The following is a 16,303-nucleotide window of genomic DNA, read 5'->3' on the forward strand; positions in this document are numbered from 1 at the left end:
ATGAGCCCATGGTGGCTAGGATGGTGCATGGTGGTCTTCGGTCTGGTCCATGGTTAGGTGGCACAACATGGCTTGCGGATGAGCATGGCATGGTGCCAGGCAAGGGCCTGCTGGTGGGCATGGCGTGGTGCCATGCAAGGCCTGCTGGTGGTGAACCATGTGTGCGTGCAGCATGGCCTAGGCTGGTGGCCTAGGAGCTGAGTCTGCAAGGCATGGCTGGAGCCATGCATGCCTGGTGCTGGTGGCCTAGGCACTGAGTCTGGAAAGCATGGTTGGAGCCATGCGTGGGATGGCACGCCTGGTGGGCATGCCACTGACCTACTCTGCAAGGCACGGGCTGGAGCCATGCGCTGGATGGCATGGCTAGTGGGCATGCCACTCGCCTTGCTGAAGTGTGGCCAGGTGGGTTGGAAGTGCCGCGCAAGGCCTTGCAGTGCATGGGTGCATGCAAAGGCCACACGGCCCACCATGGTGCGCATGGGCCTGCGCACTAAGACTCACATGGGCATGCGGCACCAGGTTGTGCGTGTAAGCAAGCTCTCATTAGCCCCCCTAGCTCGCATGCTGGGTGACCCGTGTGTGCCATCGCGCGGGCCAAGGCGCGCATGCATGCTGGGCGCCCCGTGTGTGTCACCCCACGAGCCAAGGCATGCTTGTGGGCTAGCCAAGCTGCTGTCCTTGCCTCCCAATGGCAGTGTCAAGGTTTGTCCCAAGGTGACTTTTATAGGGGTCGTAATAGTCCGGCATCGTGCGTTGTGCAAGAGAGAGGGAGGAGGGAACATGGCGTGCGGCGGACGGACTGGTTGCGAGGGGAGGAGGGAAACCCTAAGGCGACGGGAGTGGGTTTCTGCGAGGGGGAGGGGACGCGGGGGGGGGGGGGGGGGAATGCTTAGGGTTAATCCATTAATGAAACGGCGCCGTTTTGTGGTGGACAAAACGGTGTCGTTTCATTTAGTGGGTTAATAATAAACCCCCTAAGATGAAACGGTGCCGTTTTGTCAACTACAAAACGTCGCCGTTTCATATAAGCATCCGGTTATTATATATATATAATATAATATATTATATTATATATATATAACCAGTACGGGGCGGGGGAAAAACGGATCGGGGGGAGTCCGTTTCCTTCCCCCGCATCCGCTGGGATCCACCATACGGGCCGGGGGGCCCCACCCCCGGCCCTAAGGTGTGGATGCCCCACCCCACCCTATGTGGGGGCGGGGCGGTGGGTTCCGGGGCCCTGCTGCCCACCCCTAGTCTTGACCAATATAGCCTCTAGTATGATATTCAAAACTTTGGTTTGAATGATAACCTTTACAATGAAAGGTATTTGCTATATTAACTAGCATTTTGTTACCCTTATTATAGGGTCACACTTCACACTATTACTTTTACTTAAGGAGTCGTCACTTTGATCTATTTTGTTACGATGTTTTAAACCTTCTTTCACATGACAGGTAGCAAGGGTGAATACTCCCTTTTATTGAATGGAAAATGATAAAGCTCCTGAAAGTTGATCTTGAGATGGGTCCGACACTTCTGTTTTTTTAACTTAATAATTAATAAAGTAATTTTTAATAAAGTTGTGATTTTTTTTAATGTTTATGGATATAAGAATTAATCGGTTATGAAGACTTAGATTACCTTTTTAGTCCGCATAAAGGAAGATCACAATCAAAATATCTGTTTACTTGGAGAGGTATTTCTATTTTACAGAGATCTGTCAAGCAGACATTAGTTACTACTTCTAGGGGTCTAACCAGTTTGGTTTTATCCTATTTTAAACCTTTTTTTTTTAATAACCGAATCGGTATATACCAGTTTTAAAAATTTAAGAACAGATATTAGACTAATTTACCAATAAATTTGGAACGTCCAATTTTTTAAGTTTGGTCTGGTCCGATCTGATTTTTCCTATTTTAAGGATAAACAAAATCACACTCCAACAAAATTTTGGCAAATGTTTGACCCACATTCCTCATTTTAAGTTATATTAATTTTATTTTATAAGATTCAAAATTTATATCCTATATCAAGATTCAAATGTTATACTAAAAATTATAAAATTAATTTATATTATATCAAATGTTATATTAAATTTTATGTTATAAGATTAATAGATATGAATAATAAGAATTTAAAATTTTATATCATATTAATTAATAATTTAGCATATAATATAATGTAAAAAATTATATATAATATAAAAAGTTAAAAATAATATATATTGGTTCGGTTAAGTTCGATTCAAACCAGTATTCTAAAAATCAAAATTGGAACCCAACTGGCTTTCAACCGATTTTGCTAAATAGGAACTAATACCGGATCGAACCCACCAGTTTGGCTTGATTTACCGATTTCTTGGTTTTTCAATTTTATTTTTATTTATTTATTTATTTTAAGCCTTATCTACTTCTTCCAACCATTTAGAGACTATTGCAATTAATGAGGTAATCTAAGAATGCATTTAGTTAAGATTAGTAACTCAATATATTCAAGAAAAATGTAGTTTATCCACAATAAAAAATAGTTGGAAAATATTATATGAAGATAATGCTGTTTGTATCATACAAATCAAGATGGGCTATATCAAAAATGATAGAACCAAGTATATTTCGCCAAAACTCTTTTTTACACATGAGCTCTAGAGGAGTTGTGATATTGATGTGAAACAAATTCGATTATGTGATAATTTGGTGGATCTATATACTAAAACTTTATCAACTGCAACATTTAATAAATTAGAACACAACATTGAAATGACTCAACTAAATGACTTTTTATTATAAACTATTGAAGTTCTATATGCTTTTGAGGGGGAGAAAATGATCATATGTATTGCCCTATTTTCCACGAAGGTTTTTTTTCATTGGATTTTTTTTTTTGCAAGGTTTTAACGAGACAATCCTAAAGTATTTCAAGATACATAAGAATATTATACTATTTTTCCTTCGCCATTAATTTTTTCTCATTGGGTTTTCCTTGACATGATTTTAATGAAACACGTTCTTCATGTATGGTCATCCAAGGGGGAGTGTTGTAAATGCATACATAAACTTAGTGGATGACCATTTTAGATTCCATCTTTTAGAATTCTAGCTCATTTATATATCAACTATTAGAATTCCTAATCTCCTTAATATATATTATAAATTTATCACTCTTTTATATTCTTTATCCCCTAATGCCTATAAAAGGATGATTTGAGGATTATTTGTATAACAAAAAATTATAAGTGAATAATATTGAATTCAAGAAGAACAAAGTTTATATTGCAACATTTCTATTCCTCTACTATTTCTCTTTAATTCAACAAAAACTATAATTTAAAAAAATAAATTTAATGGACTTGGTAAATGCACCCGGAATGCCATTTATTTTAAGATTTTTTTTCTTTTTTTTTTGAAATTTTTTTTATTTGATCAATTTCAGTAAACCATTAATATTTTGTCACAAAAAAAAAAAAAAAAAAAAAAAAAAAAAAAAAAAAAAAAAAAAAAAAAAAAAAAAACAAAAAGAAGAATAGGAATGAAAATAAATTCCCCTAACCGAAGATTCATATTTTGGTGTTATCCACAACAGTTCAGCTTATCATTATATAATATTGCCTCGTACCAACATAAGAAAAGTCCTTCCGACGGCCAGAGATGGCGTCCTTCGCCTTCAACACTCTGCAACTCTTCTCCGTCACTCTCTGTAAGTCTTCTTCTACTCCAAGTCTTTTGAATTCCTTTTTTTTTTTTCTGCATTTTCCACTTACTCACCTTCCAAACACACTAAAACAACGTTCCCCTTTCTTGTAGTTAGAGCACGCGTTAATCACATTGAAACCAGGGTGTCTGTTACGGACCAACCTCAAACAAAAACAGTGAATTTAAGAACTCTAAAAGAAGATGGCGCTGGCTTTTCTTCTGCCAGGGCTATAGATGGCAGAACAGGAAGAAAAAATGTGAAGAACCTCGGTGGTTCAGCGGTGGAGACGACAGAAAGGACATTAACAAAAGATAAAAACGCAAGGAAGACTTTGGGTTTTAGAGAAAAGAGGAAGAAGCGTTCTGGGAGTTCTTCTTTGAGGTCTAGAGACGAGAATATAATGTTTAATTCTTCAGAGGGCGGGGGTAGTATAGTGGTTGATGGAAAAACAAAGAAGAAACCCAAGAAAGGTGATTATAACCGGGTGGGAAAGGAGGGGAAGGGATCTAAGAAAACTGAATCTTCAGAAGTTTCTTTGAGGATGGCATTGGACATGTGCTCGAAAAGAGGGGATGTCTTGGGCGCAATTCAATTGTACGATAAAGCATTAAGCGAAGAGATTAAGATGGGGCAGTACCATTATACTGTACTTTTGTATCTATGTTCCTCAGCGGCTGTGGGTGTTATTCGTCCTTCCAAAAGTGGGAGTGGTATTAGGACTTTGAGTGCAATCGACTCAGCCAATGGAGTTGCTAGTTTAAATTCCATGGGGATGAGTGCATTGCAACACAAGGGTAACAGGAATTCAGGTGCTACGGAGTTGAGTATTCCTTTATCAAATAATGAGCATCTACTTGATTTTTCTACAAGTAATGGAACAACAAATAAGATGGAGTTGGCTTCTAGTAATAGGTTCAACAATTTAGGTAGTACTTACAATGAAAAGGAGAGCTTTAGCCAGTATTCTAAGAGTATGAAAAAGTTGAATCCTCAACCTTTGGATGGAGTAAGTAATCCAAAAAAGGGCGGTGATGATTTTTCAAGCACAAACTATGGGAGTGGTAACCAAGAAGATCATAAAATTCAAGTTGGTGAAGATGTCAAGAAGTATGCACTTCAAAGGGGATTTGAGATCTACGAGAAGATGTGTTTAGATAATGTCCCAATGAATGAAGCAGCATTGACCTCAGTAGCTAGAATGGCAATGTCGACGGGTAATGGTGACCTGGCATTTGATATGGTGAAGCAAATGAAGTCATTGGGGATAAATCCAAGATTGCGTTCTTATGGTCCTGCCCTATCTTCTTTCTGCAATAGTGGCGATATTGACAAAGCATTTGCTGTTGAGAAACACATGTTGGAGAATGGTGTCTATCCAGAGGAGCCTGAACTGGAGGCACTCCTAAGAGCTAGTGTGGAAGCCGGTAAAGGTGATAAAGTGTACTACTTGTTACATAAACTAAGAACAAGCGTACGGAAGGTCTCATCCACTACTGCAGATTTGATTGTTAAATGGTTTAATAGCAAAGCAGCTGCTAGAGTGGGTAAAACAAAATGGGATCCAAGTTTGATAAAGGAAGCAACTGAAAATAGAGGTGGAGGCTGGCATGGACAGGGCTGGTTGGGGAAAGGAAGGTGGAGCATTTCCTATACGACTGTTGGAGTTGATGGTTTGTGTCAATGCTGTGGGGAGAAATTGGCAATGATTGACCTTGATCCTAAAGAAACACAGAGTTTTGCTGAGTCTGTTGCATCTATAGCTATACAGAGAGAGAGAAAATCAAGCTTTCAGAAATTTCAAGTATGAAAATTTCTTGATCATTGTTTCTAGCGTTGTATGCGGTCTTAACATGGAAAGTAAACAACTTTTCTATTGGCAGCAATGGCTTGACTATTATGGACCTTTTGAAGCAGTCGTAGATGCAGCCAATGTTGGTCTTTTTGACCAGAAGAAATTTGTACCATCCAAGGTATGTTGTCTGATGGCTCAAGTAATGGGATGCTGATAAGCCTTTCCTTTTCTTTTTTTCATTTTTAATGGTTTTTGTTTTTGTATTTTTGGGTTCTTAAGGTCAGTGCTGTTGTTAATGGAATACGCCAGAAGCTTCCTTCAAAGAAATGGCCTCTTATTGTTTTGCATAACAAGCGTATAACTGGACGGAAGATGGATGAACCAGTAAATAGGGCCTTGATCGAGAAATGGAAAACTGCTGATGCACTCTATGCAACACCTACTGGGTCAAATGACGATTGGTGAGAAATATGTACCTTTGGAATCCATTTAGCTAGCCTGATATTCATTTATGATTTACTTCAATTTACTAAACTTGATGTTATATTACTTCGATGATGCATTTGCATTTACAGTATTCTTATTAATAACCTGTCCTTCAGGTACTGGTTGTATGCAGCAATAAAGTTTAAGTGCTTAATCGTTACAAATGATGAGATGAGAGACCATACATTTCAACTTCTAGGAAATGACTTCTTCCCAAAATGGAAAGAGAGGCACCAAGTGAGTGAAGCTCTTGAGCCCCAGTGCTTTCAAGTAGCCTTTCTCAACTCTATATGGTTTATGTTGCAGATAAATATGATTTTGAGTTAATTTGTTTTCTTTTCTTGATAATTTGGTCCAAAATTGCTTCTAATTTCTGTGACCAGTAGTTATTATTCTTCTGGAAAATTTATTTTAATGCATTTTTCCTAACAAAGCATCTATTTTTTGAATATAAGGTGCATTTCAGATTTTCTCAAGCTGGTCCAGTCTTTCACATGCCTCCTCCTTGCTCTGTTGTAATTCAGGTCAGAACCAATTGATTCCTGGTATGGGGTACCATTTATTTCCAAAGTAAACTAAAAAATGGATGAAAGTTATGAGTAGTCTGATATTTGCATTTCTGCAGTTATGAGTAGTAACTATTGAAAGGAGATAAATCAATGATCTAACTACAATTACTGTACATGTTGACAGGAATCTGATTATGGCCACTGGCATATTCCAGTTGTATCAGAACATGATTATGAAACAGAAAGAATATGGCTGTGTTTTACACGTGCTAAATCATGTATGACAAGGCAAGATTCTGCCTCTAGCCCCGAAGGTAATTCCCTAATTTCAATCAAATTAATTGTTTGTATTTTTAACCATGTTGGTCAGCAACACTAAATTCACCATGCCTTGTTGCTTAATAATAACCCTAAGAGCATATTTCGTACATCCCATTAAAAATGAATGCGTTCAAAAATGTCTCTTACTTAGAATTTGAAATGTAAATAGTCACAAGCTCTGGAATGAGTGTAATTTACCCTGGGGAATCATTAATATCTGATAGGATTTTAGAAATTTTAAAGCATATATCCAGAGATTATTCTCTAAGACAGATTATTGTATTCTGTGTTTAATAATTGTGCAAGGGAGCATTATGTATATTTAGATCCAGATGCCAAAGTGGTGCAAAAGTGTATCTGAGACTTCCTAGACAGATACATTGCAAAATTCTTAATGTGATTTCACAAAGTCATAAGATGAGAAACTGCATTGAAATAATAGAAGAAATATTTTAAGTTACTCTTGAAGCGTTTTCAGATTGTGTAAACACTTTGTTGATGGGTCATTCCAACCCTCTCCAAAGCTAGCGTATATCCACCTTTGGTAAAAGTGCTGCATGTTGAGATTATTCTTCAATGCTTGTCGCATTTAGCACAACATATACCTTTTCCTAATTGAAATTACTAAGTCCCTCATCTTTTCTCTAATCTAAACCAAGGAAAAAGAGTCCTTTGTATTATTCCATTTGCTTGCCAAAACAGATTGTAGAAAAGAGAAAATGTTAGGTTTCCACTTCCATTCCATCACAGATTGTTATAAATCCTAATAAATATTCAGTTCTTCCGTTCAATCTTCACTGCCCTCTAGAATCCTAACAATGAAATAAAAATGGTTGCAAGTAAAAATAAATAAATAAAATCAAATATAAATATTAAATGCCAAATATCCTCAATGATTTCTTTCTTTTGGAAAAAGTCAGAGGCTTCTTTATTATGAAGAAATCTGAGAACTGGGTTGGGACCGGCAATTTTTTCTTGGAATGGTCAACCTTGAGTATAGATAGACAAGTCAAGACAAACTCGGTATATATACATGGATATGACCGGTAATTTTTGTATTTGCAAGCAGGATAGAAATGCAGAGAATCCTTGTGGGAAAGTAAGTGTAGTATATGAGTTTGTTTCCAGTATTTATTTTCAAAATATTGAATTTTCTGCTGTAACCTGCCTTTCATATAAATTTTATAAAGACTACTAAAGAATTTCCATGTCTTATTCAAATTTTATAATTGCAAATGCGAATAGGGCTTTGACAAAGTTAATATGGTCTCATTAAGAAAACTTCTTTGAAACTTCAAGTCATTCTAGTTTGGAGGGCCAAAGTCTTGGAATCTTAATAGAGAGTATAATATGACACCGCAGCCTTGTCCCTGTCTGGGTACGATAGGATTTCATGACTTATTGTGAGTTTTTGCTAGTCCCTTTTCGCAAACTTCAACACAATCTGCCTAACTTGGTAGGAACTAAAATATTGAGAAGCTTACATGTCTAAAATTTCGTTAGTTATTGTATGCAGTGTTCTTCACATATTTATTGAGATTTAGTTCTGTTTTTGGCCTAGAGGTATGCATATGTATTGTTTAAGCTGGAAATTGTTTTTTACTCTCACGCACACAGTCACACCTGTTCCTTGTCATCTATGAGTTGATAGTAACCTTCTTTTGTGTTAATGGAGCCAACTCAACTTCACTGCTGACGGACTGTCGGACTGTGGTTGCTTGTAATAAACAGAAACTCGATCCCTTCAGCGTAACGAGGGACATGCTAGGTCAGCTGCTCAAACTGACGTGAAAATAAAGTCACAACCTTCTGATGCAAAACGCGAAAATAAAAGTCCAACTCAGGAAATCTACAAAAATCTGAGAGAGATCCTGTTAGCATCTGCATGCTCAAATAATCATGACACTATACTACAACAGATTGAGGCTGCAGAGATGTATGGTAACTGTGTACTTGATTTTCAAATATAAAACATATGGCTTTCCTGCTCGGGACCTCAAATGATGCTGTGGGAAACCTATCTCCAAACCCATCTTGCTCGACAGAAAGCTCTGCAGTTCAGAGTACTTTGTTGTCGCTGCTGAATTTAAATGTACTTCTTTGAGTCTTCTTGGCATCATGATGTTAACCTTATTGGAGGAATATTTTTGGTGGCTGCTGTGAAATCCTTCTGGGGTTCCTCTCACGTTAGTTGGGTGCGAGAGGAGGTCAATTCATGCAAAGGTGTTGTCTTCTTTATTCAGAAAAAAGTTGTAGTCTTCTTTTCTATCTTCCTTTTGTATAGCCATTTCATTGTTTAGCTAGTATTAAAAATAAAAGAATTTGCAGAGAACTTCTGCTGGAATATTTTACAGCAAGCAGTTGTCTTGCCTGCCAGCCTCATGCCCAAGATGCTTTAGATGCTAGGATTTCTTGTGCAAAATCATTCTGCTCAGCCATTAACCATGATCAATCAGGTAGAATCCTACAGCAGCCATGTGTATGATTCAGAAATCATTTGTCTCTCTGCCAGTCGTTCCTTTTTGCAATGTTCATCACTTCACTGCAAATTATGGGTATTCTTTAGTATTTTGGTGCAGCCAAAAGAACTGAAGAAGGAAAACAAATAGGATAGAAAGAAAAAGAGCAGTAGCATATCCAGCTCCTTTTGGGCTTATGAAAAAGCTCCATGCTTGTTCCATTTTACCAAATAGCTCATGTGGGGTTATTAGATCATGCTCTGTTGTTCCTATTATTTAGGTTGTGTTTGGGTACTGAAGCGATCTAAGATATTTTGTGAATAGTAATAAAAAAGTAATGATAAAATATTGAATAGTAGTAAATAGTAATATAAAATAGTAAAAAGTACGTGAAAAGTAATAAATAGTAATGAAATATACTGAGAATACTCCACTACCTAAGCTCCCATATTAGACAAAGCTATGTTTTTTCACAACTCTCATAAAGTAAAATTATTTTTTACATTCAATTTGAAGCCACTGTTTGTAGGAGTTGGGCCCCACCACCTGGTGGCCCACTCCTCGACCGGGCCACAACCGAGATGCCAATAATTGGCAAAGATTATTCATAGCATTTAGCAAGGACGTGAAGTCTATTAGCATTGCATGACTTTATGTTAAGTGACAATATTTCTGTCAAATATTTGAACAGTAAAAGATGAGAGGATTTATTGATAACAAGCTGAATCTCTAGGAGAAGATAAGAAAGAATTTAGTAAGGAAGAAAATCACACAAGACAAAATAAGAAAAAGCTAGACAGAAGTTTTCTTCATCTTTGCTAGACAAGCCATTTATAGAGACTTATCACATTACGTGAAAAGAAAAATAATGAAAAATAATTATTGCACGATATCAATATTGATATTTGTATCTCTTTAATCGTGGAAAAAATTCATTAATTCAATTGGCTATCACAGAAATTTTGAATCTTTATTAACAAATTATTTCATAGGCCAAAAAACAAAATCGACTGTATAATATTTTCTTAAAACAGAAAAAGAAATAAAATGATATTTTATTCGAAAGCTATGGCAGGCAGTATCTAGAGGAGCCTGGCACTCGCTGAGCTTGCTGTCAGTGAGCCACGCCACTTTCTTTTAGAAAGGAACCAACACGAAATCACGGGGCTGAAACTGTTTTTGTCATCTTCCGCCATGAACATGTACGTACGTGCTCTGCAAGCCTTTGGTTGTTTTTCCATATATGTTCAATCCATTGTGGGAAACTCTTCATCAGAACTTCACGAGCCTCCAGTCAGCGACATCTCTTTCTGTCTCTCGGCACCATCTTTCATTATTCGAAATACAGCCAGAGAGAGCGAGACAGAGTTTTTGTAGTATTTGGAGGCTGTTCTCTCTTGAGGCTTGAAACCCACCTGGTTTTATTTTTTTTCAACTGCATTTAGCTACAGAAAGAAGTAAAGAGAGAATGCAGGAGTACTCTGTGTCTGCTGCTTCTTCTTCTTCTTCTTCCTCCTTTAAAAGTCTAGAGGATGATCCCAAGCCAGAGGATATCATACGCTTTGAAAAGTCTCTACAGGTGCATTTTCATGTCCACTGAATTTTGCAGCTTTTGTTCATTTCATGATCAATTAATTAGTTTTCTGATTGCAGGAACTTAGAGCATTACGTGCTCAGCTTCATTATGCTGCCGATTATTCTGAAACGACGTTCTTGAATGCCAAAGAGAAGAAAATGTGAGTACCTTGATTGAAATTTCCTAAACGGTTGGCCGTTTACTGGTAGTTTAATTAGTTACTCCATATGAAAAAGGTCCGCCATTTCTAGTATTTAAGAACGGTCAATCTTTTGTATGCAGGGTGATGGAAAACACAAAAGAGTACATATGCAGGTCCGTGGTCACTGTTGTTGATCACCTTGGGACTGTCTCTGCTGACCTCAACTGCCGAATTTCTCAGACTAATGCTTTTTCTGATGCTGAGCTTCGAATCAATTGCCTAAAGCAAGTTAGTACTGATATTGTTTTGAAAAATTGAACTTGTTTTGTAAATCAAATCATGTCAATTAGCAGGACAGTGAGTGTGTCCTCATATCGATTCATTGCTCGTGCTGATCATGGTGCATGTCAATACAGTAAGATGATATAGTTATAACAAGTACTTAAACTTGTTTGGTGCATTTGGCAGAGACTTCTGGTATGTGAACAGTATGCTCACAAGCTTGCTCTATCTAGACTACGGTGGAGTGAGAGTATGAGAAGATATCATCGTCGTTATTTATCAATGCGTAATTATCTTGACAAAACTTCATATTTTCTACAAGTATAGCAAAAAATTTGCATAATTTATTCCCTATTTAATTTAATTAATGCTTTTTATGCCCCTACTTTGGATCAGCAATTACAACTGTTGAGAAAGCATGTGAAGGTTCAAGGTAAAAGTTTTTCCTTTTCTACGCCTCCTCTAAAACACTGAAATTAAGGTTGTGGGGACTGTTGGGCTGCATGCATGGCTTCACATTGTGGCGGGATTAAGAGGCTTCAAACAAGAACACATTTTCAACCCTGTGTTGAATACTCTTATCATTCATCGAGTATAACTAAACTAGTAGCAATTTAAGAAGAACATGTAGTGCACACATAAGCTTTGCATTGCAGCCTGCACAATGACCTTTCTATGACATCAATTAATCTGGGACAGAACTGTAGTTTACATTAATGCTATGATAGATTCGATATAAATGCAGGGATACTGATGATCAAACTGATGGCAAGATCATAGACCAACATGAACTTGAAAGAAAGGACGTGCCGCTTTTCTTGTACACATACACTCATAAGCCCTCTCTTGAGAAACGGGACAGCGACCTAGCATTAGGTAATTTAGAAAGGAAAAAAAAAAAAAAACTTCTCTAATCAACAAGCAATGGGTGGGCTGTTCTCTTTTTCGAACATTACTAATTTTGTTCTTTCACATGGTATAGCATTGCCTGTTCGTGATGGTTTGTCTGTATTGTCAAAAGGTCTAAATACCACTTTTCATTTCCAGGTGAGTGAGGTTTTATATACAGTATTGCTTCTGATACCACTCCATAACCACGAATACGGATTTCATTTTTTGCTCTTTTGTTGCAGGGTGTTCAAAAGATTGGACGAAGCCGAAAGTCATTCCAGGGTAGTGACATCTTATCCCTCATTCGGCGAAACAAACGAACGACATGAATGATTAAGGGTCTCCACCTCCATCTGTTTATTTTGCCTTCCTTGGATCATTGGTGGAAATGCTTTTTTGAGTAGAGATTTGAAGTTTCTCTGTGTGGAGGAATCACAAAATTAGGACAGTCACCCAATGCCATGGTATTTGAACCAACTTAGGAATTTCTATTGCATTATGACTGCTCCTAAGCTAATGGTATGTTGCTTCCTTAGAGATTTTACTCTTGAAAGTTGCTTTCTTGATGGTTTAAATTCATCGAAGTTGTCATTTCCAAGAGTCTACAGATGTGATTAAAATCTGAGACTGTCCTGTAGTCGAGATTATATAGCAAGTCAACTTTTGTCTTCTTTCTGAAGTTTAATGTCAAGATGAAATCTGGAACCTTCAGAAATTTATTTATTTATTTTGTTCTCTTTCCTAAACTAAATAGGCCTCATGAATCCGATCAGATACTATCAAATTCATGGAAATTTGTCGATATCAAATTTTCTTTTCTTTATCTTTCTGACTTGGGTATTGTGGTTAATATCGAGCTGTCATCAAGACCAAATGTACAGAGATAAAAGCTGAAACCAGGAAAGAGGACAAGAGAAAAAAATTAGTGTACTAGTCAAGAAAGCCAGAATGAAAGCGCATTCCAAGTGCATCAACCGCACTAACAAAATGCAGACTTCCCTTTCCACGCTCGGAAGGAAGCACAAAGACAAGAATTACTAACTCAACCGAATCCTACATGGGTCTGGATATTTACACTTTTAGTTTTTAGCTTGAGTGTCCTTCTACTTGCAAGTCTGTTTTGTAAGACACACCTTCCACACTCTTGACATGACAAAATTTGATTTACAGCGTATGTCTTCCACACTGACTTGCAGATATAACTTGTTAGCCCTACATTTCACTCCCTCTCTATCTCAATTGTAATTTTCTTCCTTTTGTCATCTTTTGCTACTGGCACTAATGGCGAGCCGTTGGACTTCTTATTCCGCTCAGGTTCTCAAGCTTTTCTAAATAGGACATCTTCTTGGCAGTCACAACGTTCCCAAGTTTGCTCTTAAACCTGTCATTTTCTTCTTTGAAGTAGCTGTCCACATTGCTTGTTGGGTAATTCTTCTTCATTTCAGTTGCTCCCTTATCCAAATTCCAACCCATGAAATCCGATAGTGTCCTTGAATTCGGTGCCTCGGCAGAACACCACTTGTCTATCTCTTCACGAGTCAATGGTGAAGAATCCACTACACTGTTCCTGTTGGGTTCGACTTGCAGTAGTTTTTGAGTGCGAGAATCAGCATACAGGACATCCTCAATTCTGGACATGACATTGAATGCTAAGCTTTCTATTATCCTTGAATAGCTCTCTAAAATAGCCTGTCCCACATCCTGTGCAGATTAAGTACAAAATAATGGGTTTCTTAGTTCTATGTAGTTTGAGAAATAGTACAAGCTAGAAAGGAAAATAATAATAATAATAATAATGAAACAAAAAAGGGGGCATTTGAATGTTGTTCTTTACCATATTATATTGGATCTTCGATATGTCAAGTACAGATTGTGGAAGTCCTGGAAACCGCTGCTTAAGTAGGAGCAAGATGGTTTCTGCTCTTTCTTCAAAGAGTTCTCTCTTCTCCAAGCTCACACCTGAACTCCATGAAGACTTTCCATCCTTGCTGTGCATCTTCCTCTTCCAAATCACAATCGAGGCCTCGATTCTGTTCTTAAGATCAAGCACTTTATGCTCCGTGGTCAAGTCCATGGTTGAGAGGAATTGCCCGGGATCAAAGTACTCTATTGTAATGCCCTTATAGATTGAGTCTCCAAGGCTTGCTCTCCCATTCTGTTGAAATATAACAGCACAAATCAACCTATGTAACACAGTTACCCAAACCATTGTGGAGCTAGTCAATGAGGGTATTTCATCTTATTACCTTTGGCAGGGATTCAATATAGCTTTCAGGGATCTCCATTTCTGATAGTACTTGAGCATTTATTGCCATGGCTGCCTTTAGTACTTGGTTCACAGATTCTTTCTGAAAGAGCAGCCATTTTCGGAAGACATTGGATAGCCCATTCAATGGAACTTTAACAGTGGGTAACCACCATTTATCATCATTTCTACAGGCGTTACCCTTCTCAGATTCATTGGCATCTTTGGACACATACCAGAACTCGTTTTGGCTTCCAAAGTTTTCCAGGTAGCCCTGTTCATTATAATTCCATCAGTCGAAGTTGTAAATTGATCTAGGCCATATGAAAGAATGATCCTTCCATATAGAAACGATAAGTACTTACAATGAGCATTGCATCAAGCTTGCGGAGGGCAGGAATGTTCAAGAGCAGATCACTTCTTTGTTTTGTCACCATTATCTATGAAAATAGGGAAAAAAATGTTTGAGGAAAACAATATGGTCAAAATTACACAGGCTGTGAGTGTGTGTAGAGAGAGAGAGATTTATCACCTCCATGTTTGTTCCATCCATGGATTTCTGTTGTGAAGGAACAAATTCCACGATGTGATCAGTTACAGATAAAAGCCACTCAATTTCTTTTCTCCATCTTGATTTCCTCTCTGGAGACATGGGCTCCAGCTTCGATTCTTCTCCGAAAACAGAAGCTGCAATATTGCAGGAAAACAAGAAGGACAAACAACATATCTCAGCCATTGCCATTGCTTAATGCACTAATTGCTCCACGTGTAAACGATTGCTTAATATGCAATAAAGAGAACAATGCATGGAGTGCATGCCTTACGCAACTTTTGGCAATATTTAAATTCAATGCACTAGTTGCTCCACGTACTCAACTTTATTTCCTCTTCCTTCAAAACCGAAAACTTATCTATATATGATTTTAAGGAACAAATATCAGAAGGGAAAAAAAGTACCAGCAAGGTTTGTGATGGCATTTGACAAAGCCAAAGCCGAAGAAACACCCTTTCCACCACCCGACATATCTTCACCAAGAAGCAGCTTAGAAAACCTGTCCTTCATCATATCCATATCTGAACAAAGCCACAGAAATATTTAAAAGAAGAAATTATTGGGTTAAAGAGAAAAAGACATTATGCAATTATGATTTTCTTTTGTGTCATCAGATTAACATGGAGCTATAGCAACTTAAACTGCAAGCCAATTAAGATGAAGATGCTACCTGAATTTGGCTTGGCAGCTCGAGGACTTCCTGCCCCGGCTCCACTTCTATCCAACCGTGAAATTGGACCCATCCTGCGATCAACCGACGAACCAATATGGTGGCGCTCCAATGGACTTCCTACAAACCTCGTTTCATGACTTCTTGAAAGCACCTTCTCTTCTGCAGCCTCTGAACCATCCTGCCCATTCTCAATGATCATACTCTGAACCTGCTGGCCTGGAATCTCAAACATCCTCTTGAAATTGAATGATCTTGACTTCTGTACGCTGTTTTGGTGTCCGAAGGCTCGGACCATAGTTTAACAAAAAGAAACCAAGGGAGAAACAAACCAAATGACAATGATATGGGACAACCTAACTTCGGTTACAAGACAGCTAAAAGTTATTGATTGTTCTCTAGGGGAAAGGAGGAGAAAGAGGAGAGAACCCCTTCTCCTAAATTAATGAGAGGCTAGAGATGGGATTTGCATGGCTTTTTATTTTATTTTATTTTTACAAATGTTGATAAGATAATGAGAAGGAAGGGAGAGAGGTAGAACTTTGAACTGTTTAGTGCAAATATTCTATTTTTTGCCAAGTATTGAACGTGGGGTGCATGATTGAGGAAGAGAAAGGAGGGGTGGTCAGCATACGAAACAAGAACAATACGAATTTAACAAAACGTTAAATGGTAATTTGCTGG

General features: G+C 37.8%; 3 protein-coding genes across 4 annotated transcripts; 2 read left to right on the forward strand and 1 right to left on the reverse strand.

Moving 5' to 3' along the window:
- The first annotated feature begins 3,555 nt into the window (after positions 1 to 3,555).
- Positions 3,556 to 9,294, forward strand: LOC122304973 (proteinaceous RNase P 1, chloroplastic/mitochondrial-like). 2 transcript variants are annotated; one of them, XR_006241008.1, is made up of 9 exons: positions 3,556 to 3,696; positions 3,804 to 5,494; positions 5,574 to 5,663; positions 5,765 to 5,946; positions 6,088 to 6,208; positions 6,427 to 6,495; positions 6,665 to 6,794; positions 8,533 to 9,024; positions 9,130 to 9,294. XR_006241008.1 is itself a non-coding variant. In XM_043117233.1 (8 exons), the coding sequence occupies exons 1-8, from the start codon at positions 3,648 to 3,650 to the stop codon at positions 8,769 to 8,771; spliced, it is 2,571 nt and encodes an 856-aa protein (XP_042973167.1). In that variant the 5' UTR covers positions 3,556 to 3,647; the 3' UTR covers positions 8,772 to 9,158. The 2 variants fall into 2 exon arrangements, 1 of the variants encoding a protein (XP_042973167.1); XM_043117233.1 differs by having other exon boundaries at positions 8,533 to 9,158.
- Positions 9,295 to 10,465: 1,171 nt separating this feature from the next.
- On the forward strand, positions 10,466 to 12,830 carry LOC122304975 (probable protein ABIL5). The gene is made up of 8 exons (XM_043117235.1): positions 10,466 to 10,839; positions 10,914 to 10,996; positions 11,119 to 11,266; positions 11,447 to 11,546; positions 11,657 to 11,693; positions 12,006 to 12,136; positions 12,243 to 12,307; positions 12,394 to 12,830. The coding sequence occupies exons 1-8, from the start codon at positions 10,729 to 10,731 to the stop codon at positions 12,478 to 12,480; spliced, it is 762 nt and encodes a 253-aa protein (XP_042973169.1). The 5' UTR covers positions 10,466 to 10,728; the 3' UTR covers positions 12,481 to 12,830.
- A 225-nt stretch (positions 12,831 to 13,055) lies between these two features.
- On the reverse strand, positions 13,056 to 16,259 carry LOC122304974 (rho guanine nucleotide exchange factor 8-like). The gene is made up of 7 exons (XM_043117234.1): positions 15,620 to 16,259; positions 15,354 to 15,470; positions 14,929 to 15,083; positions 14,762 to 14,836; positions 14,398 to 14,670; positions 13,986 to 14,306; positions 13,056 to 13,852 (listed from the first exon to the last, which is right to left on the reverse strand). Exons 1-7 carry the CDS (start codon positions 15,915 to 15,917, stop codon positions 13,430 to 13,432), a joined length of 1,662 nt encoding a protein of 553 aa, XP_042973168.1. The 5' UTR covers positions 15,918 to 16,259; the 3' UTR covers positions 13,056 to 13,429.
- Between the last annotated feature and the right edge of the window lie 44 nt (positions 16,260 to 16,303).

Source organism: Carya illinoinensis, chromosome 3, assembly GCF_018687715.1.
Source record: "Carya illinoinensis cultivar Pawnee chromosome 3, C.illinoinensisPawnee_v1, whole genome shotgun sequence".
Taxonomy (NCBI): Eukaryota; Viridiplantae; Streptophyta; class Magnoliopsida; order Fagales; family Juglandaceae; genus Carya; species Carya illinoinensis.